This window comes from Ipomoea nil, unplaced genomic scaffold (assembly GCF_001879475.1).
Source record: "Ipomoea nil cultivar Tokyo-kokei standard unplaced genomic scaffold, Asagao_1.1 scaffold2957, whole genome shotgun sequence".
Taxonomy (NCBI): Eukaryota; Viridiplantae; Streptophyta; class Magnoliopsida; order Solanales; family Convolvulaceae; genus Ipomoea; species Ipomoea nil.
Genome location: NW_017619385.1, coordinates 2,642,132 through 2,664,099, shown reverse-complemented (window position 1 = coordinate 2,664,099; position 21,968 = coordinate 2,642,132). Strand labels below are relative to the sequence as shown.

General features: G+C 37.0%; 2 protein-coding genes across 5 annotated transcripts; both read left to right on the top strand.

Annotated features, from left to right (window-relative positions):
- Positions 1-327: 327 nt before the first annotated feature.
- Positions 328-4,707, top strand: LOC109162875 (UDP-glucose 6-dehydrogenase 1-like). 4 transcript variants are annotated; one of them, XM_019311595.1, is made up of 3 exons: positions 1,561-1,663; positions 1,910-1,914; positions 2,992-4,707. In XM_019311595.1, the coding sequence occupies exon 3, from the start codon at positions 3,024-3,026 to the stop codon at positions 4,464-4,466; it is 1,443 nt and encodes a 480-aa protein (XP_019167140.1). In that variant the 5' UTR covers positions 1,561-1,663; positions 1,910-1,914; positions 2,992-3,023; the 3' UTR covers positions 4,467-4,707. The 4 variants fall into 4 exon arrangements, with proteins under 4 accessions (XP_019167141.1, XP_019167140.1, XP_019167139.1 ...); XM_019311596.1 differs by lacking the exons at positions 1,561-1,663; positions 1,910-1,914 and adding an exon at positions 328-377 and having other exon boundaries at positions 2,994-4,707; XM_019311594.1 differs by lacking the exon at positions 1,910-1,914 and having other exon boundaries at positions 2,994-4,707.
- A 6,234-nt stretch (positions 4,708-10,941) lies between these two features.
- Positions 10,942-11,406, top strand: LOC109162722 (uncharacterized mitochondrial protein AtMg00810-like). The gene has a single exon (XM_019311406.1). The coding sequence runs from the start codon at positions 10,942-10,944 to the stop codon at positions 11,404-11,406; it is 465 nt and encodes a 154-aa protein (XP_019166951.1).
- The last annotated feature ends 10,562 nt before the right edge of the window (positions 11,407-21,968 follow it).

Genomic DNA, 21,968 nt, shown 5'->3' with positions numbered 1-21,968 from the left:
AATTGTACTTTGTAATACTTTTACATTTTGATTTAAATGTATTAAATTTTTCTTCAAAAGCATTACACTTTCCATATAAATAACAAACATTTTATTCCTGATTATTATAAGTATTATATTTTTATATTGACCCGACTATCCAACCCGTCTCATAGACAAGAATCTGAGGAAAATATTACAGGCTACAAGCCCCCCTACCCCCACCCCACCCCACTACCACCACCCCCAGCCAAAGATCACCACCCAAATCAACCAACCAACCCACCCCTACTCCATTCATCAATAAGTAGTGAACTTCACGCTTCATTATCCATCTACTCACCACCACCTATCTTTTTGTCATACTTTTTGTTGCTCAATTCAGGCCATTTTGTCAGGTACCAACACCTTCATTTTCATATGCTTTGTTGCCTTCAATTCAAGCTCTCATCTCTCTCTCTCTCTCCCTTTAACCATCATTCTTTTTCCCCATTGTTTTTGTTTGTTTGTTTGTTTTGCATTTTAGCATTTTGCAGTAATGTATTTGTGTATAAAATACACAATTTAGGTGGTGTTAGTATTGATGATTATTTGTCTTTGATCACACTCAATGGACCAACCTGCAGGCACGCACGTTGTTTCTCAACTCTCAAGCTTTCTTTTAATCTTCTCGCATCAATTCTGACCCCCCCCCCCACCCCCACCCTCGTTTTTATTCCTACTCACACACAATATATGTTTTTCTAAAAAAAAAAAAAAAAAAAAAACGCATAAGAAAACGGAAAAGAATCCTTGTTTTTGAAACAGTGGGTTTTGTTCACGAGTCATTCTTGGAGAATGGGTTTTTCATAGTATCAGAAAACACAACGCCTAAAATGGACAGATCTCTTGTGTGCACATTTGTATATGGCTCTGTCTGCTAAATTTGTGCTTTGTCGAGCAGAGGTGGGCTTTTAGAATTGAAAATTCAATCTCTTGGGAAAAGAAAAAAAAAAAACAAAATTACTTTTTTTTTCTTGAGGAAAATTATTATTAAAATAACAATTTTTTTTAGGAAATTCTATGGGGCACCTGCCTTGTCCATTGTAGATTTGTAGTTCTCATTTTGTTAACGATGATATTTTAAAAATACAATAATTTTAACTATACAATTTAATTGATTATTGTGACTGAATCACCATAATTTACCTCCTTTCAAATGTTTTATCAGATCGGGATGTGGAAGTCTTGAGGTTGGTGATTCAACCTTTTGGGAGAAGATTTAATTGATTATTGAATAATTAAACTAATTTTAACTTTTAAGTGTCATGTGAAATGAGAATTTTAGTGTTTGCCACTCAATTACATGGAGAAAAAAAGGGAAAATAGGATGATTGGGAATCACTTTTTCTTTTCTTATTGGTTACTGAAAGGGATGGGGTGGAAACGTGTTGAACGTTCCAAATCTGGAGTCGGACCACTTTGCTTAGTTTGTGAGAGTCCATTGGTATTGAATCCTTTTAGATCTTAGGGGTTCTTTTTTTTTTTTTTTTTTTTTTTTTTTTTTTTTTTGCAGTATATATACATTATATATAAACTACTCTTTGCTCTCTGCTACCATCACATAGAAGTCCTCTCTTTTCTCTCTAGGACCCATCTTTTTTCCCATCTCTCTTTTATCAAATTCCTTTGGCAAATCCTTGAGGTAAACTCTTTCACAATTCTATAATGTGGAATTTGTGTGTGGGTAACCATAGAATTTACCAATTACTATGACTTAATTATTCTTTTTATATATCTGGTTTTTGTGTGTTCATGTTCAGTGTGGGAGCAACCTCTCAAAGTGAGAGTGTTTCTTGTGCGCAGTAAGCAAAGGTCTAGCTTTTGTGTTCAACTGAGTTACCATGACTTACATTTTTCCAGATGTTCTGTTGGGCTGAGGCATAGGGGCCCTTGGCGTTGGGGACTCGACCTTTTGGGAACAATGTTCAAAAAGTTTTTTGGTGTAAATGTGTGTGTTTTGTCAACTTCTGGGCTTGTAGTGTAACGCATGCTTGATATTTAATATTTGAGATTGCGTTATATTAATTAATTAATTAAAGAGGATATTGAATGATACATGTAACTCAAAACTATCTTGTGACCATACCTTTTTTGGACCAACTATAAACCATAAGGTATTTTCCCAGATTGGACTTTCCTTGCTCCTTTATATTATTAGTGAGTTTTGAAATATTATAGAAGAAAGTCCCATTTTTGTTGGTGCAGAAGCTATATATATATATATATATATATATATATATATATATATATATATATATATATATATATATATATATATTCATTCTTCAAGGCTTCAAGCTGTCATAAACTTTAACATCTTGGGTTGGATTGCTACAGGCTTTTTCTGTTCTTGGATTTGCTATTTTTGAATCTAGTATTGTATTTGTTGAGTATAAAATATCATTGTTGCAAAAATCGACCTAGACAGCCGCCTAGACGATAAGCGCCCCTATGTCGGGACGAATTACCCCCTAGGCAGCCGTCTACCCCCTAGGCAGCCGTCTAGGCAGTCGGCTGCCTAGGCATCCAACTCGGCTGAGTTGGCAGTGAACTCGTTCACTTTGTCCGAGTTAACTTGACCGAGTCGGCCTTGCTAATTATATATATATATATGACATACATCCATAGAGGTATACTATCTTTTATAGTTAGCTGCCTAAGGGGCGCTAGGCCCTACTCTACGGCTCGATTATTGCCTAGTGCCTACTATAATCATGTATAGTATATAAATGTTGGGCCGAGGCAGGTAAGAGTGCAGTCCAGCACATGTGACTAGGAGGATTGTTGGACGGAGACCGGTAAAGGGTCAAGTCTAACACCCTTGCTCTCGAAAATGTGTGGGGTGGTATACGGGAATAAAGTTGTGCCTTCGGTAAACGTTTGATCCTAACAATAAACATATGTGCAATACAACTATATTTGAGCATATGATATTGTATTGAGTATGTATGTGTTGGTTTTGGTTGTGCTAGGAGGTTGCATAGCAGGTGGAAGCTGTAAAAATGGTGAAGATCTGCTGCATTGGTGCGGGATATGTCGGGGGTCCAACGATGGCTGTGATTGCCCTGAAGTGCCCCTCGATCGAAGTGGCTGTTGTTGATATCTCGGTGTCACGCATCAATGCGTGGAACAGCGATGAGCTCCCGATTTACGAGCCCGGTCTTGATGAAGTGGTGAAGCAGTGCAGAGGGAAGAACCTTTTCTTCAGCACTGATGTTGAGAAACATGTCTCAGAAGCTGACATAATCTTCGTGTCTGTCAACACCCCGACCAAGACCCGAGGCCTTGGGGCGGGCAAGGCTGCTGATCTTACCTACTGGGAGAGCGCTGCTCGAATGATAGCGGATGTGTCCAAATCAGACAAGATTGTTGTCGAGAAGTCAACTGTCCCGGTTAAGACAGCCGAGGCGATTGAGAAGATCCTGTCCCATAACAGCAAGGGAATCAAGTACCAAATCCTCTCGAACCCGGAGTTCCTTGCTGAGGGGACTGCAATTCAGGACCTTTTCAACCCCGACCGTGTCCTTATCGGGGGGCGGGACACCCCCGGGGGGCAGAAGGCGATCCACGCCCTCAAGGACGTGTATGCAAATTGGGTTCCACAAGACAGAATCATCTGTACTAATTTATGGTCAGCCGAGCTGTCCAAGCTCGCTGCCAACGCCTTCTTAGCTCAGAGGATTTCCTCGGTGAACGCAATGTCGGCCCTGTGTGAGGCCACGGGGGCCAACGTTACCCAGGTCTCCCACGCCGTCGGGAGGGACACCCGAATCGGGCCAAAATTCCTCAACGCCAGTGTCGGTTTCGGGGGGTCTTGTTTCCAAAAAGACATCCTCAACCTGGTTTACATCTGTGAGTGCAATGGCCTAACAGAAGTTGCAAACTACTGGAAACAAGTGATTAAAGTAAACGACTACCAAAAGAGCAGATTCGTTAACCGGGTCGTGTCCTCCATGTTCAACACGGTTTCTGGCAAGAAGATTGCCATTCTCGGGTTCGCTTTCAAGAAAGACACGGGCGACACGAGGGAAACCCCCGCCATCGACGTCTGCAAGGGGCTCGTGGGAGACAAAGCCAACCTCAGCATCTACGATCCCCAGGTAACTGTGGACCAGATTCAGAAAGACCTGTCAATGAACAAGTTCGATTGGGACCACCCGATCCACCTGCAGCCTATGAGCCCCACCACTGTGAAGCAAGTGAGCGTGGCGTGGGACGCTTACGAGGCCGCCAAGGACGCTCACGGGCTCTGCATTCTCACCGAGTGGGACGAGTTCAGGACGCTCGATTACCAGAGAATCTTCAACAGCATGCAGAAGCCAGCGTTCGTGTTCGATGGGAGGAACATTGTGGATGTGCAGAAGCTGAGAGAAATCGGGTTCATCGTTTATAGCATTGGGAAGCCTTTGGATTCATGGCTCAAGGACATGCCTGCTATGGCATGAGAAACTCAATCAGCATAAAGTTAAGGCAAAACTATGAAGGGAAGATACAGTTCTTTCATTCTTTTTCTCCCTTTTCCTGCAGCAACATACTTATTTCCATTCCCAATTACTTGTTAGAATATTATTAAATGTTCATTTGTCATGGTTGCAGTTTGAGATCTACTTTTGGTGACAAATCAAATAAAACATTGTAACTAGGACTTATAATGCTATCAATCAAGTTGCAGTTTACATTTCTAAAGTCTTGCATTTCCTCTTCTTTTCTTAATCTTAAATCATATTCAATGAGATTATTAACATTTGTTGGTACTTCACACCATATAAGTAGGGGTGGGCATTTGGCCCGGTCTACTGATTCATTGAGAAATCGGGATTTACATCCTCCCAAATGCTATATCGGGTCGGAGTGTGAGACCTTTGTGGTTGGGGATTCAACCTTTCCGGAGAAGAAGGGGTGGGGTTGGTCCAAATATAATGCTAAATATCTATGGATGTGGGTGAAATGCGTGAATTTCTTCGTCTAGCTTATTAATCTCGGATTTGAGCCCTAAAAATTATTTCTCAACTGATTTACAAAAGAAACTTGTTTAAATGCAAATGAAACTTAAAAATACTATTCAAAGTCAACCACAATTAAATTGAAGGATGTATTTAAAGAGTAATACTACACATACTCTCACTTTCTACCTTATTTTGTACTCCATGCTGAAATGTCATTATTTGATTGGTTTAAGTAACAAAATGGGTCACTGTTTTTCTTCATTCACTTGAATTTATTAGTACACGTGGCGGGAGTTTATACTCCATAGAAGTACACATAACATTTTCCGTATTTAAGTGCAAATGGTACTTAAAGTACTATTCAAATTAAATTCAGCAACAATTAAATTGTAATAGAACCAGTAATATTCAAAAAAAATAAATAAAAATTAAAAGATGAGTCACATATGGATACATTCTTTCTTTTATTTGTTTGGGTGCGAACTCATAACCTTTTACACGAATTTATCTAAGTAATGTGTTCCATTTTAATTAAAATCTAAGTATAAATATAGAAATATATAGAAATATATATATATATATATATATATATATATATATATATATATATATATAAAACGAATTAACATTGATCGTCTTTATCCAACAAAAAAGGATAATTAGTGAGCAAGAGAATATATACATCACATCCACTAAGGTTCAATCTCACAACATTTCACACGAGGGAGTAACTTGGTGCCATTGAACTACAAGGTCCATGACGAGCAAGAGAATATATAAGTATTATAAAAATAAAAATAAACCTTAAAACTTTTTTTAAAAAAAATTGAAAGGAGATGAAACCTTCCTTTTAGAAACTCTTTTTCAAAGGGTCATACACTTATACTTGTATGAGACTGTTTCATATATTCTTATCCGTAAGATATATTGGGTCAGGTCAGATTAACATGCAAATGTCATACTTATATGCTCAAATGTAATACAAGTCAGGAATAAAGTGCTTGTTACTTAAAAGGGAAAATGTAATACTTTTACATTTTGATGTAAAAATATTATATTTTTATTAAAAGTATTACATTTTTCCTAATAAGTCATGTTGTCAAGTGTTTGTTACTTATAAGAGAAAATATAATACTTTTGAAAAAAAATGTGCGGAGCAATACTTTTAAATCGAAATGTAAAAGTATTACATTTTTCCTTAAAGTATTGCATTTTTCCATATAAGTAATAAACATTTTATTCTTAATTAGTAGTATATATATTTGTGCATATAAATATTACATTTTCATCTCGACTCGACCCGTCTCACGGTAAGCCGATCTCAAACAAGTTTTTGCCCTTTTTAAAATTATCTAGCTGAGTATATTACCCACAATGAAATAATTGTGATGCCTACCCCTAAAGTCCATGAATTAACCAATAATTTCAAGTCAAGTAATATAACTACCATATAAATTTATTTTCTAAGTGTGAGTAAAAGAATTAAAAATTTACCTTACTTATTATTACAATTTCAAAATTATTTAACTATATCTAAATTCTAAAAGTTTTATTTTGATCTAAAAAATTACGGAATACAAATCTCGTACTCATGATACTTTACAAGATAAGGAAGTATCTATTTTATACTTTCTCCCTACAATCAGACTTTGATCATGTGACCACTCATTTAGAATAACAACGGATGTACCATCACACTACATAATAGTTGGTGGATCTTATTTAGATCATAATAAAAAAAATTTATATAATTTGTTTTAATTAAATTAAATAACTAGAATCATAATATTTAAAATGATTGCAAATATATAATAAAGAAAAAAAAGTTAGTAAAATCTGAATTATATTTTTAACAAAGTAGCACGTTAAGATGGTGTTTTATAAGTTTGACTCCTGGCAAGTAGGGGTGTGCAAAAAATCGAACTAGTTGAAAAACCAACAACTGAAAACCAAACCACTTGAATATTTTGGTTTTCGGTTCGATTTTTGTTATTAAAGTCAAAAAATTTGGTCATTTTGGTTTTTCAATCAAAAATCGAAGGTTAATCCAAAGAATTTTTTTTTTTTTTTTTTTTTTTTTTAACAACATCCCATTTACGTTTTGTAAGTCCACAACCCATCATATTAATTTTAGTGACTTATTGGATTGCATTGCATTTGTTAACTATATAATGTATAAATATAGTCTATTTACATCTCACAAAACTAATATTGTATTTGAGGACATTAATTTTAATGGATTATAAATACTAAGATATTATTTGTTTGCTTTAATAATTTAGTCCTTTAGTATTAGTCAAATAAATAAAATAAATTTAGCTATTTTACAAAATCGCCGGTTTCGATTATGTTGGTTATTGGGGCTGGTCGGTCAGTTTTTGGTCAGTTATGAAGGTTCAGTTAAAATTTTGATTATTAACTGAAAGTCGACCGATGCTTGTTAGTAGTATTATATTATTGGTACAATTAATGTAACACTATACTTAGTCTTATAGTATTTGATTTAGTCTTGTAACCTTTAGCTATTGTACAGGGTTAGTTAGATTAGCTCTCTATCTCTTATCTACCTCTGTAACAATCTATTATGATCTAACGTGAATTATTCACTCATCTGGTATCAGTTAGCTAGGTGATCTTTTTCTCTCTCCTCTCCCGAAACTATGTCGTCGAATTCCAGTGAAAGAACCGTGACTGCCGCCACCCTCCCCTCCCCGTCCACCCCGAACACCCTATCCACGGCACATCATTTTGTGTTGATGAAGCTCACCACCAAAAACTACCTGTTCTGGGCGCACCCAGTTGATGCCTTTTCTGAGAGGACAAGGCCCCCTCGGGTTCGTGACCGGCGACACCCCATGTCCACCAGCCACTGTGACTGCTCCGGCGACAAGCGACGACGGCTTGGGAGGGACGGCCTCGACAACGACGGCGAATCCGGCACATGCGCTATGGGAGCAACAGAACCAGTCCATTCTATCGCTGTTAATTTCATCCATGTCCGACGAGGTCCTCTACTTGGCAGTCGGTCGCAGCACCTCGCATGGGGTTTGGACCTCCGTCACGGCGGCTCTCGGGTCATCCACACGAGCTAGGTGTCTCAACCTCCTCGCTCAATTCCAGTTGCTACGCCAAGGTGACAGTTCTCCGGGCGAGTATCTCGGGCGAGCTCAATTGTTGGTCGAAGATTTGGCGTCGCTGGCCGGACCGTGTCGCTGGACGAGCAAAACTTGTATGTTTTCCCGGGACTCAGGCCGGAATTCAGATCAATGGCATCATCACTTGCGGCGTTGGGCACTCCGGTCTCCATTCCCTAACTGTCGGACTTCCTCCAAGCCCAAGAATTCATCTGAGCGGATGAGTTCTTTGCCGGTGCTGCAGTTTCTGCCGGCAGGTCCCATACGGCTTTGGCGGTCGACCGTGGTCAGAATCACCACCACAGTGGCGGCCCTCGGCATGCGGGTTCCGGTCAAGGGCGAGGCCGTGGTGGTGGACGAGGACGCAACAACAACGGCAGAGGCTGCGGTGGTGTTCCCCGCTGTCAAATTTGCCGTTCCCAGGGGCATACGGCAGTGTACTTCTACCGGCGGTATTCCGGCCAGCCGCCGGCGCAGGTTCATGCAGCAGTCGTCGGCGATGAAGGGCCAGCGACGGTCGACGCGTGGTACCCGGATACCGGGGCCTCCTCGCACGCCACGCCCGATCCAGCGATGCTCACTCATTCCGAGCCATACTCCGGTGGTGATGTGCTCCAGGTGGGAAACTGTTCAGGTTTGGGTATTTCTGATATTGGCCATGCATCGTTAAATTCTGTGTCTAAGCTGTTACAATTAAACAATGTTTTACATGTGCCTGATCTGTCCTTACCCTTATTGTCTGTTAATCGGTTTGTCATTGACAATAACGTTTATTTTGAGTTTCACTGTGATCATTTTCTTGTGAATGATTGTCAAACCAAGGCGGTGATCCTTAGGGGTCCTACCATGGGGGGTCTCTACTGTCTATCATTGTCTCGGTCACCAGTTGCGTTAATAACCGCTCGTGCTACGTCCGATGTCTGGCATCGCAGGCTTGGCCATCCACATGAGCGTGCTTAGCGTCATGTGTTGCTAAAGTGTCCGGTCGCTCTGTCCAAATCAAACGGTTCCCGGCTATGTTCGTCGTGTCAACTCGGGAAATCCTCTCGATTCTCGTTAGATAGAGTTAATTCCCGTAGTAATAATGTACTTATCTCTTGTACACTGATATTTGGGGCCCGGCACCCGTTGTTTCAGCCGAGGGATTTCGTTACTTTGTGTTATTTGTCGAAGACTGTACTCGTTTTTGCTGGTTTTATGCGATGCGGTTAAAATTAGACATTTATAAAATATTCGAGTCTTTTCAAGTCATGGTAGAACGCCAATTCTCGCGTTCTATCAAGTCTGTTTAATCCAATTTGGGGAGCGAATATCGCCGTTTGCATACAACCTTTCAAAATCTTGGGATTCTGCATAGGCAGTCTTGTGCCTATACGCATGAGCAGAACGATCGAGTAGAGCGCCGGAACAGACATGTTGTTGAAACCGGGCTAGCCCTACTCGCAGAAAGCTCAGTACCCATACAACACTGGGCCTATGCCTTTGAAACTGCCTCATTCCTAATTAATTGCCTACCGTCGTATGCAATCAATAATGTCAGTCCCTATGAGTCTATCTATAAAAAAACACCACCATACACCTTTTTTCGGGTTTTCGGGTGCAAGTGTTACCCCTATCTACGGCCTTACAATCGCCATAAGATAGAGTACCGCTCCACACACTGCGTCTTCCTAGGTTACCTTACGTCCTATAGGGGTTATCGGTGCATGAACCTAATATCTGGAAAGACCTTCATCTGTCGCCATGTTCGGTTTGATGAAAATGTTTTTCCCTATGCAACAGGTACACAAAGCAAGGTGGGGTCAATGGACTCAGGAACTACCACACCCTGGGCGTCTAGGCCCTTGGTACCTCATGAGCAACCCTTGGTACCGCTAGATGAACCACCCATGGTAGTTCATGTACCTTCCTTAGCCATTCAAGACCACCCGGGGGCTGCCACTGTTCCATGTCGGCTGCCACTGTTCCATTTCGCCAGCCACGGGCTCGGTCACGTGTTCGGGCACAACCCCAAGAGCGGGGTCACGTCATGTGCCTTCGCCACATGACACGGGGTACAGATGAGCCTTTTCAAGCTCTCACGGCTACCGTAGACCCAACGTGCTACAGTCAGCCAGTTGGACATTCACACTGGCGGGATACCGTAGATCAGGAGTTCAATGCCCTTCTACATAATAATACCTGGAGTCTCATCCCGGCCAAGCCTGGCATGAATATAGTCGGGTGTAAATGGGTTTATCGCACCAAACGTATGGCTGACGGGACGGTTGACCGGTACAAGGCCCACTTGGTCGCCAAGGGGTTCAATCAGGTAGCCGGTGAGGACTTCTTTAAGACCTTTAGTCCCGTTGTCAAACTGACTACGGTGCGCATCTTGCTCTCTCTTGCCGTCTCTCGTGGGTAGACCCTGCGGCAGTTAGATGTCCACAACGCCTTTCTGAATGGGCGTCTTACAAAGACTGTCTATATGCGGCAACCACCCGGTTATGAAGACCCGGTACACCCAGACTATGTATGTCACCTACAGTGGTCCTTATACGACCTTAAGCAAGCCCCAAGGGCCTGGTTTTATTGATTCCACGAGTTTATCTTGTCAACAGGTTTTGTAGCTTCTAAAACTGATGTATCCCTCTTTTATTATACATCGAATACCTCACGTATCTATCTCCTAGTGTATGTAGATGATATTATTATGATGAGTAATGGTTCAGCTCTGTTGACCACTCTGCTAGGCTGTTGTCGGCGGTTTTTAAGATCCGAGACCTGGGAACTCCGACCTTTTTCTCGGCATTGAGACGGTACCTGTTGATGGTGGCTTGTTACTTTCGCAACGTCGGTACATGGACGACATTCTTACCCGTGCTGGCATAACGGACTGCAAGTCTCTCTCCACTCTAGCAGCAATGACTAAAGCCACATCTCCGTCTACGGACCCTTATGAGAATCCTACGCAATACCGTAGGCTGGCTAGGGCACTGCAGTATCTCACCATCACTCGACCGGACCTATCTTATGCTATAAACAGGCTCTGTCAATTCATGCACGCTCCTACTGACGAGCACTGGGGCATGCTCAAGCGGGTTCTACGTTACGTGAAGGGTACGCTCACCTACGGCTTACAGTTGACGGCTTCACCATTGTTCGACGTCCACGCCTACTCGGATTTCGACTGGGCCGGGTGTCCCATAGATAGGAAGTCAACTAGTGGATATGTTGTTTTCCTCGGCTCGAATCTTGTGTCGTGGGTGTCACGCAAGCAGCGAACTGTCGCTAGGTCGTCCGCTGAGGAGAGTATAAGGGCCTGACTGATGTCGCTGCTGAGGTCACGTGGGTTATGTCGCTTCTTCAGGAACTTGGACTGCACTCCAGTACACCCGCAACTCTATGGTGCGACAATTTGGGAGCCACATACATGTGCGCTAATCCGGTGTTTCACGCTCGGACCAAGCATGTTGAGATTGATTACCATTTTGTTCGGGATAAGGTTGCAACCGGGGAGTTCTTAGTCAATTTTATGTCTACCAAAGATCAACTGGCCGACATCTTCACCAAACTGCTTGCTTCTGCTCGCTTCACTTCTTTGATGGACAAGCTAAATGTTGTTTCTTCACCACCTTCAGCTTGAGGGGGTGTGTTAGTAGTATTAATTATTGGTACAATTAATGTAACACTAGACTTAGTCTTATAGTATTTGATTTAGTCTGGTAACCTTTAGCTATTGTACAGGGTTAGTTAGATTAGCTCTCTATCTCTTATCTACCTCTGTAACAATCTATTTTGATCTAAAGTGAATTATTCACTCATCATGATAACCCCTACTAGCAAGTGATACAACCCCGAGATTGCATGGATTGCTCTTCTCCGAGTCAAGAGTTAACTCTAGAAAGAAGGAGAAAAAAGACATAAGTGTGCTTCGAATGGCAGCCCAACTCCGAATGACTATACTTCGAGTGATAGTCAAACTCCATAAAAGAGAGATAAGAGAGGAGGAGATGTCACCAAACATCCATTAATATATTCTTCGAGTTAATACCCAAAATCGTCCTCGACTATAGTGGTTTTTCTCAATTTCGTCCTAAACAACTTTGGTGACCTAATATCGTCCCAGACTTTTGTGTTTCGCTCAATTTAGTCCCAGACTTTTGTGTTTTTGCTCAATTTCGTCCCTCATTTGTTATTCTGTCCATTTGTCGTTAAATAAATAGACAATTCAGTAATTTTAATATTGGCATCTCTTTACTCATAGACATGTGAACTGCGAAATCCCTTTTTTTTTTTATGAATTACTCCCAGAATTACTCCTAAAACTGTGAATATAAAATTTGATTTGCAGGTCCGGGAGTAATTCTGGGTATAATTCGTACAAGAAAAAGGAATTTCGCACTTCACAAGTTGAAAGTAAAGAGAGATCAATATTGACATTACTGAATTGTCCCTTTATTTAACACCAATTTGACGGAATAACAAATGGAGGACTAAATTGAGCGAAACACAAAAGTCTGGGACGATATTAGGTCACCAAAGTCGTTGAGGACGAAATTGAGAAAAACCACTATAGTCGAGGACGATTTTGGGTATTAACTCTATATTCTTCATTGCCTTATACATTTGCATAGGTGGCTATATATACAAGATCATATAAACCACCCACTAACCCAACTACTTGCAAAGTGTAATACATGCCCATGAAATGTCTATATTAGTGGTTATAATAACAATAACAATAACAATAACAATAACAATAACAATAATAATAATAACATCAGGAACCTATGGTTGTATCAGTAGGTGTGGCATATTGGCCTTCTTTATTTTAGTTGGCTACTTAGGTTGAATTGGTTACTCCTTGTAATCTTTTACCGACTATAATCACAAGACGGGATTTATCCAGTGCACACCCTCAGTAGTAGTTGCAGATTTTCCTCGTTACTCAAAAGAATATAACCGCACCAATGTTAACATATTTACCATATAATATTCATTCATATCAAGTAATATTCTCACACAAATTAATTTCACCTTAGATCATCCAAGAATAATGATATGATTTATTTTTATCATTGATTGGTTAAGAAGTAATCTTGAGACATTTGTTGTGAGAGGAATTGTAGTTAGAAGTGAATCTGAGATGGTTGATTGCTTTTTGGGAGTTACTTTAGTTTCCACCATTTGTAGGGAAGTAGCAAGGTTATGGTGGGGTGATAATCATCCTTCTTTGTTAGATATGGGAAATAGCATTCGAAATTTAGATATTTTATTATGGAATTAATATAAAAAAAAAAAAGACAGATTATATGACAAACAAAATATTTTTATCATTGATTAAATTTGAAACACTTAAAAGAGGCGTGCACCAGGCTGCGCTTTGCATTGTGCACCCTGATGCAAATCGACGTCATTTCAGATTTTTTTTTTTTTTTAAATTTCGCTACCCTGTGTTGGCGGTTAATTTTTTTTTTAAAAAAAATCTCATGTTCAAAAATGTACATAATTTTATACTAGAATACACATAATTGTATACATGAATGTACATAATTGTATAAACAAATACACATAATTGTATAAACAAATACACATAATCACGTCAACTCCCCTACATAACTTACCAAAACGACGTCGTTTTGGGAGGCACGGGGGCATAGTGCTATGTGCGCCGTGGTGCATGGTATAACTATTTCTTTATTACTTATTTTCTTTAGTAATTGGGAAAATTATAAAAAATGCTTATCTATAATATGTCAATTATCAATGTCACCCCTGAATTATGAGTGGTGTAAATGTTGCCCCTCAATTATCAAAACGGTGCATATATAGCCCCTCCCGTAACGGACATGTGGTTCCCCGTTAGTGTACGACACCGTTAAGTCGGAGTAAATATGTAATTTAGTTGTTTTTTCCCTCCCTCAATTCAAAGTACCAGCAATGGACAGCGGTGGGGAACCACAGGTCCGTTACGGGAGGGGCTATATGTGCACTATTTTGATAATTGAGGGGCAACATTTATACCACTCATAATTCATGGGTGACATTGATAATTGGCATATTATAGAGGGGAATTTTTTACAATTTTTCCTTAGTAATTTTAACTATTTTTAAATTTGATTTTTTTTTTTGTTTAATAGTACTTTTGAAGTAGTTCTAAATTTATAAATTTGATATACTAACACTAAACATAATATTATGAAAGATTGAATTAAAAATAACTCCGGTTAAGCTTTGTTAACGGAACTAGACAAACAAAATGAGACAAATGAAGTATTAAACCAAAAAAATCACATTTAAAAATTATGAGAAAATATTATAGAAAATACGTAAAGAATAAAGAATCAATTTGACTAATGAATAGTACAAGTAGAACATAGAGTAATATTTTTCTATATACGGAATATTAAATTTTCACCGAAAACTAATACTCCATACTTCTTTCTCAAAAAACATTAATAAAAAAATATTTGTCAACTTATAAAGAAAAATTACAATTTGCTAAAAAATATTACATATGTCATTCAATATAATACGAAAAGTAAATTTAAAAAAAAAAAAAAAAAAAAAAGTTCATAAGTAATCCTTATTGTCAAGTTTTTTGAGAAATAAAATTATGAAGGGTGAAAGAGAGAGAATGAGAGGCACAGTTGCACAAAGATAGAAAGTACCTTATATTTTTTAATACTATTAACTCTATTATCTTATTTTTAATAGACAAGCCATTAACCATTTACAACTTGCACGGTGGTAAAAAATTAAAAAAATTAAAAAATAAAATAAAAACAGCAAAGAACATAGGAAATAGGCGTGCGGAGGCTAAAGTTTGTGGCGCAAGCCAGAATCTGACGTGTACTCGAATTTATTCAGCGGACTAAATTAATGAACTAAAATAAAATAAAAAGAATGCGAGTGAGTATCCACTTATTTTCAAATTTAATAAATTAAAATAAACTAAATTTATTTATTTCAAGTTAAATTTAAGGGAAAATGGCACTTTTACCTTCTAAGTTATATATTTATAGCATTTTTTCTCCCTCAATTATTTATGTAAGCACATTAGAGCATCCACAATGATTGGGGAGAATTTGGGGATAATGTAAAAGTGATTAAGAAAGAGAATGTGAGAATGGGAGAAAAAAAAAAAGAAAATCAAAATCAAAAAAAAAAATAATAATAAATAAAAAATGTAAAAAGAAAAGTATGCCGGCGCGCTTGACGCACAGCCTGGCGCGTGCACTGCACGCACCTGGCTGTGCCATGCTGTGCGCCAAACGCGCACAGCATGTGATCTTTCTTTTTTAATTTTTTAATTTTTTTTTCCTATGCTCCCCATATTTGCAGAGCAATTCTTCCCACCATTCTTTCTTCTCCACACTAGTTATTCACCCCATTCAAAAGAAAGCATCTGACATTATTTCCACATTCTCCCCTTAGTGTGGATGCTCTTAGCCCCCTCAATTATTTTAAAAGTGGTGGTTTTTCCCTCTAATATATTAAATTGACATTTCTACCCTTAAAGTAAACATTTTATTTATTTTACTTCTCCAATAAATTATTGCGTAATGTAGCGATTACCACGATTCGGTTCGAACTGAACCAGACACTATAGCAATCGAATTAAAAGTTTTCGATTATGATTCAGACCTAGAACCCAATATTTGGATTTCAATTTAATAAATTTAAGAATAAAAAAAAATTGAATCATGAACCCTGAACCGGCGGTTCCGGATCTGGTTCGCGATTTTGAACCGTCTTTACTTTAAATTTTTTTTTTTTTATTTTAAGATAGTCTAAATTCAACAATAAATGTGTTTTATTTTTTCAGTTCGGAACATGAACCGGCCATTCCGGTTCGCGATTTTAATAAACTCTAAATATCGCATTTTGATTATAAATTGTAATTGGAATATTTTGGTTTGGTTGCTATAGTATTTGTTTGGTTTGAACCAAATTATAGTAATAATTTGTTGGAAAAAAAATGAAATATTTATTTTAAGGGTAAATATGTCCATTTAACATTTCAGGTGAAAAAAAAAAAAGCCACTTAAATAATTCAGGAGAAAAAAGTGCTATAAGTATATAAGTATATAATTCAGGGGTAAAAAAAATGTCATTTTCCCTAAATTAAATAATTAATTTCAATTCAAATCATTATTTTCAAATTTCAATTCAAAAACATAATCAAGCATTAACAATGAATTTAAGTTCCAAACATAATCATAATTCATATGCCACAAATCACAATCAACATTAAAGTTAAAAACAAAAGTCGCCACAAATCCACAATCAACATTAAAGTTCATATTTCTTTGGGAGGAGCTTATTTCTATATTTGTTCAAAGTATGAGTTCCAATGCTAAAAAGGCGGATTCTAATGCTACACTTGTAATAGGAATACTGGAATAGAGAGCACATCACATGCCATTTTAGCAAGTTTCTCATATTGTTGTTCTTTTTTTTTTTTTTTCAATACAAGAACACATCTATATCATCCAATTGATTTATTTGCACTTCTTCTAAGTATTTATCTAAATTAGACTTTGAATCTCGACTATCGCTTTCAATTTTCTTCGATAATCAATAATTTAAGCATTTTACACATGTCAACCAATTTACACATGTCAACCAATAACAAATAAACAAATATGATTAACAACATAAATATATGTGTAAATATGAACTAAAAAGAATTAACTTACAGAAATAAGAGTTTCATCCAATTTTTCGTTTCCTCCTCTATTTTTCAATCCTTCCCTCCCTATTCCACAAATATTTATTACCAAAAATTATTGTGATTGAGAAATAAAAATTCTAGAAGATGAAGAACCAACACTCTTCTTCTTATACTCATTGTACAACATATATAATTTGTCCTTTATCCATTTAACCTTGACTTGATAAGTAAGGGGATTAAACATCTTATAACAATATTCTACAAATTGCAATTTTAACTTTCAATAAAAAATAACTTTCATTGCAAGTATTACAATGTACTCATCTCAATACTTGTCAAATTTCAATTTCATATTCTTAGTCGTATCTTTTACTACTTCATCCTCACTTTCTAAATTTTCAAGCAACAAACATACAATCTTCTAAACTTGCAAAAATACAAATTTGAAGTAGGATAAGATGAACCAGAAATCAAATTGGTGATAACATAAATGGATAAAAAAATGCACACATCATTTCCCCTCTTGACTACTCTTCTTCCGAATGACAACACTTGTAATTTCTATCCTTTAATCCAAGATAATAAAAAACAAGACTATACCGTATAGCACTATCAAACATCACAAAGTTGAATTCCAACAAGTTGGCATATCCAAAACAAGTTCACAAGTAATATCAACACCGACACATTGAACATATTCTTAAAATGATATCGTTCTTATTTCAGACATTCTTACATATTTAATGCCCTCTCTAATTTTTCCTAATGCAACACTAGCAACTATTAATCCATCTTGAACAATCAAATTCAAGATATGTGCACAACACCTTACATGAAAAAATTCACTATTACAAAGCAAACTATTTTGTAACAAAAGTTATTGCTTTAAAAGTCACATCAATCAAATTAGTAAAAGCATTATCTAAAGTAATGGAAAACACTTTACTATCTGTCTCTTGATCTACCAAACAGTCATAAACTTTTCTAGTCAATTCAAAGACAGAATGTGGAAAATACATATAACAAAATGAAAGTATTTTATTACTCAACATCCAGTTTTCATCCACATAATGCACAATCAAGTATATATAACCAGCATTTGTACAAGCAGTCCACAATCGCATGTTAAACAAAACATACCGAGAATATTTTTCAATATCAATATTTCTTTTTGTCTTTCATACAATTGTAAAACATCTGATACCACAATATTTTTAGTAATGAATCAAAAATTAAGATTCAAATACTGACAAAGTAGCTGCACACTCCTATATTCAACTCATTTAAATGAAAGATTATGTTCAATTGTAAATTGGGCAATTAATTCACGATAAACCTTTTTATCAACGATTCTATTTTTGAATTTCACTTCTTGATCAATTAACATAGCACCCACATCTCCAACTTCTGATTTCTTTTTGCATATCACCATATGACGAATAAAAGTTGCTGTTCCAATTTTAATAGAGAGGGGTTACATTTAATTAATGTAAAAAAATCATATTTACATGATGTTACTAAAACTAGAACATCAACTTTAAGTCGTCAAAAAAGGAACCAAAACTTGAATATGTGGATGTTATGTTAATTGATCAAGAAGGAAAATTGAAGAATAGAATCGTTGATGAAATAGGTTGTTGTGAATTAATTGCTCAATGTATAATTGAACATAATCTTTCATTTAAATGGGTTGAATATAGGAGTGTGCAGTTACTTTATTCGTATTTGAATTCTGGTTTTCGATTCATTACAAGAAATACTGTCGTATCAGATATTTTGCACTTGTATGAAAGACAAAAAGAAATGTTGAAGTTGATATTGAAATTTTTTTTCGTTATGCTTTGTTTAACATGCGATGTGTGGACTGCTTGTACAAATGTTGGTTATATATGCTTGATTGTGCATTATGTGGATGAAAAATAGATGTTGAATAATAAAATATTTTCATTTTGTGATATGCATCCTCCACATTCTGGCTTTGAATTGTCTAGGAAAGTTTATGACTGCTTGGTAGATTGGGGCATAGATAGTAAAGTGTTTTTCATAATTTTGGATAATGCTTCTACTAATGATGTGATGGTGAGACTTCTAAAGCAACAACTTTTGTTGCAAAATAATTTGTTTTGTGATGATGATTTTTTTCATGTAAGGTGTTGTGTACATATTTTGAATTTAATTGTTCAAAATTGATTAAAAGTTGCTAGTGTTGCATTAGAAAAATTAGTGAGCATTAAATATGTAAAAATGTCTGAAGCAAGAATGATATCATTTCAAGAATGTGCTCAATGTGTTGATGTTAATATTACTTGTGAACTTGCTATGAATGTACTAACTCGTTGGAATTCAACTTATGTGATGCTTGATAGTGTTATACGGTATCGTCGTGATTTTTGCTCTCTTGGATTAAAGGATAGAAATTACAAATGTTGTCCTTTGAATGAAGAATGGTCAAGAGAGGAAAGGATGTGTGCATTTTTTTTAATCCATTTTATGTTATCATCAACATGATTTCTGATTCATCTTATCTTACTTCAAATTTATATTTCTTTTTTTGCAAATTTAGAAGATTGAATGTTTGTTGCTTAAAAATTTAGAAAGTGAGGATGAAGTAGTAAAGAATATGACTATGAATATGAAATTGAAGTTTGACAAGTATTGGGATAAGTATATTGTAATACTTGCAATGGGGGCTATTTTTTATCCAAAATTGAAAATGCAATTTGTGAAATATTGTTATAAGATGCTTAATCCACTTACTTGTCAAGTCAAGGTTGAATGAATAAAGAACAAGTTATACATGTTGTATAATGTGTATAAGAAAATGTTGGTTCTTCATGTTTTAGAGTTTTTACTTCTCAATCACAAGAATCTTTGGTAACAAATATTTGCGAAATATGGAGGGAAGGATTGAGAAGTAGGAGAGGAAACGAAAAGTTGGATGAATCTCTTATTTCTGTAAGTTAATTTTTTTTTTTTTTAAGTTCATATTCACACATACATTATGTTGTTAATTATATTTGTTTATTATTTATTTGTTAGTGGTTAACATGCGTAAAATGCTTAAATTATGTAGGGTTATATTGGTTATCGAAGCAAAGCTGAAAGTGAAAATCGAGATTCAAAGTCTAATTTAGACAAATATTTGAAAAAAAAGTGCAAATAAATTAGTTGGATGATATAAACGTGCTCTCTATTGGAAAGAAAAAGAGCAACGTTATGGGGAGCTTCTTAAAATGGCATATGATGTGCTTTCTATTTCTATTACAAGTGTAGTATCAAAATTCACCTTTAGCATTAGAACTCATATTTTGAACAAATATAAAAATAGGTTCCTCCCAAAAAAAAAAGTATGGACCTTAATGTTGATGGTAGATTTGTGACATTTTTTTGTTTTGAACTTTACTATTGATTGTGGATTTGTCGTAATTTTTGTTTTGAACTTTAATATTGATTGTGAATTTGTAGCAACTTTTGTTTTAAACTTTAATGTTGATTGTGAATTTGTGGCATGTGAATTATTGATTACGTTTGGAACTTAAATTCATTGTTAATGCTTGATTATGTTTTTTGAATTGGAACAGTGAGTCTAGGGATGCTTAACAGTTTATAAGATCCATTCTTTTGCAGCTTTAATTTGCTGACCGAGGAAAGAACCCATATGTGGTATACCTTCGGCCATAGTTACTTGACCGAAGAAACCAAGCATGAAGTCGAGCCACAAAGAAAGTCATTGTAATTTTAAAGCAAAAGTTTGGCCATCGTAATTTTAAAGTAAAAGTTTGGAATATCAAACTTATGTGAATAATCATATGATCCTACTCTACAAATAAAGACCAAGCACCCATTTTCTATACTCATGAATTCTAACATGAGATACGGCAAGATTCTTTAATAAGGGGGACTTTTACGATGCACGTTAAAATAGAAGTTATAAGAATGGTTAAGAACAAATATGATACCCAGACACGCCTCTCTTTTTCTATCACAGTACAGTCATTAGGGAGTATGAGACCGATAGCCACACATACCCTGTACCCCGTACCATAGTTATCACGGCGTCGACTAGGCGTCGCCTTAGCGTCCGGTCAGTGGAGACAAGACGCCTGGAGGCTTCGCCTCGCCTGAAATGGTGAGGCGAGCTCCGGCGTCGGCCAGGCGTCCCAGGCGACGCCTTTGGACGCCGATCCGGCGTCCAAACCCAAATACCCGACCCATTTTATTTTATTTAAAAAAAATGGTAGAATAGAGAAGAGAGAGAAAAAACATTTCAGGTCCTGCCGTCGCCTTCCCACTGCCGTGACTCGTGAATCTTCTTCGGTCTTTTTGCTTCTCCATTTTCTTAGGTGCTGAGAGTTTTTTTTTTTTTTTTTTTTTTTTTTTTTTTCCGGCTGAGGCCTTATAGTTTACCAGTCACTTGCCCATTGTTACTTTTTGGTTTATATTAGCAGAGGGGCTGGGCAGATGGGACATGGAAGTGGACAGATAGGACATGGCAGTGGGCAGACTGGCAGAGGCAGTAAAGCCAGTGCTTACTGTCTCCCACTTGTATATTATATACGGAGTATATACATATATATATAATTTTTTAACTTGTTGCCTAGGCGGGCGCCTTGTCGCCGGTCGGGGAGCGCCGCGACTTAACAGGGCGCCGTGATAACTATGCCCCGTACGTTAAGAAAGCATTGAATAACTTTGTCCCGGAAATGGAAGAGTGTATCACTGAATGCGAAGAAGAAAGGAGTACTTATATATAGTAAGAGTGGAGTGGAGAAGTCCTGACGAAGCTATCACCCTCTCAGAAAAAATGGTTCAAAGTTGTTCAATGCTTTCTTAACAAACCGGGTATGTGTGGTTATCGGTCCCGTACACTTCCTGGCTGAACTCACTAATAGAAAAAGAAAGGCGTGTCTGGACATCAATTTGTTCTTGTAACTTCCATTTCAACGTACACCGTAAAAGTCCCCCTTATTAAAGAATCTTGTCATATCCCCTTGTTTGAATTCATGGGCATAGGTAATGGGTTCTTGGCCTTTATCTGTAGAGTGGGATCATATGGTCATTCACATAAGTTTGATATTCCAAACTTTTGCTTTTGGAATTACGATAGCTTCCTTTGTAGCTCGACTTCAAGATGTGCTCGGTTTCTTCGGTCAAGTAAGTTTGGAAGAAGCCAGGATCATCATCTCATAAGTAGACATAAAGACAAGG

Coding starts and splice junctions, on each gene's coding strand:
- LOC109162722 (XM_019311406.1), top strand. CDS start 10,942: ATGGACGACATTCTTACCCGTGCTGGCATAACGGACTGCAAGTCTCTC.
- LOC109162875 (XM_019311596.1), top strand. CDS start 3,024: ATGGTGAAGATCTGCTGCATTGGTGCGGGATATGTCGGGGGTCCAACG.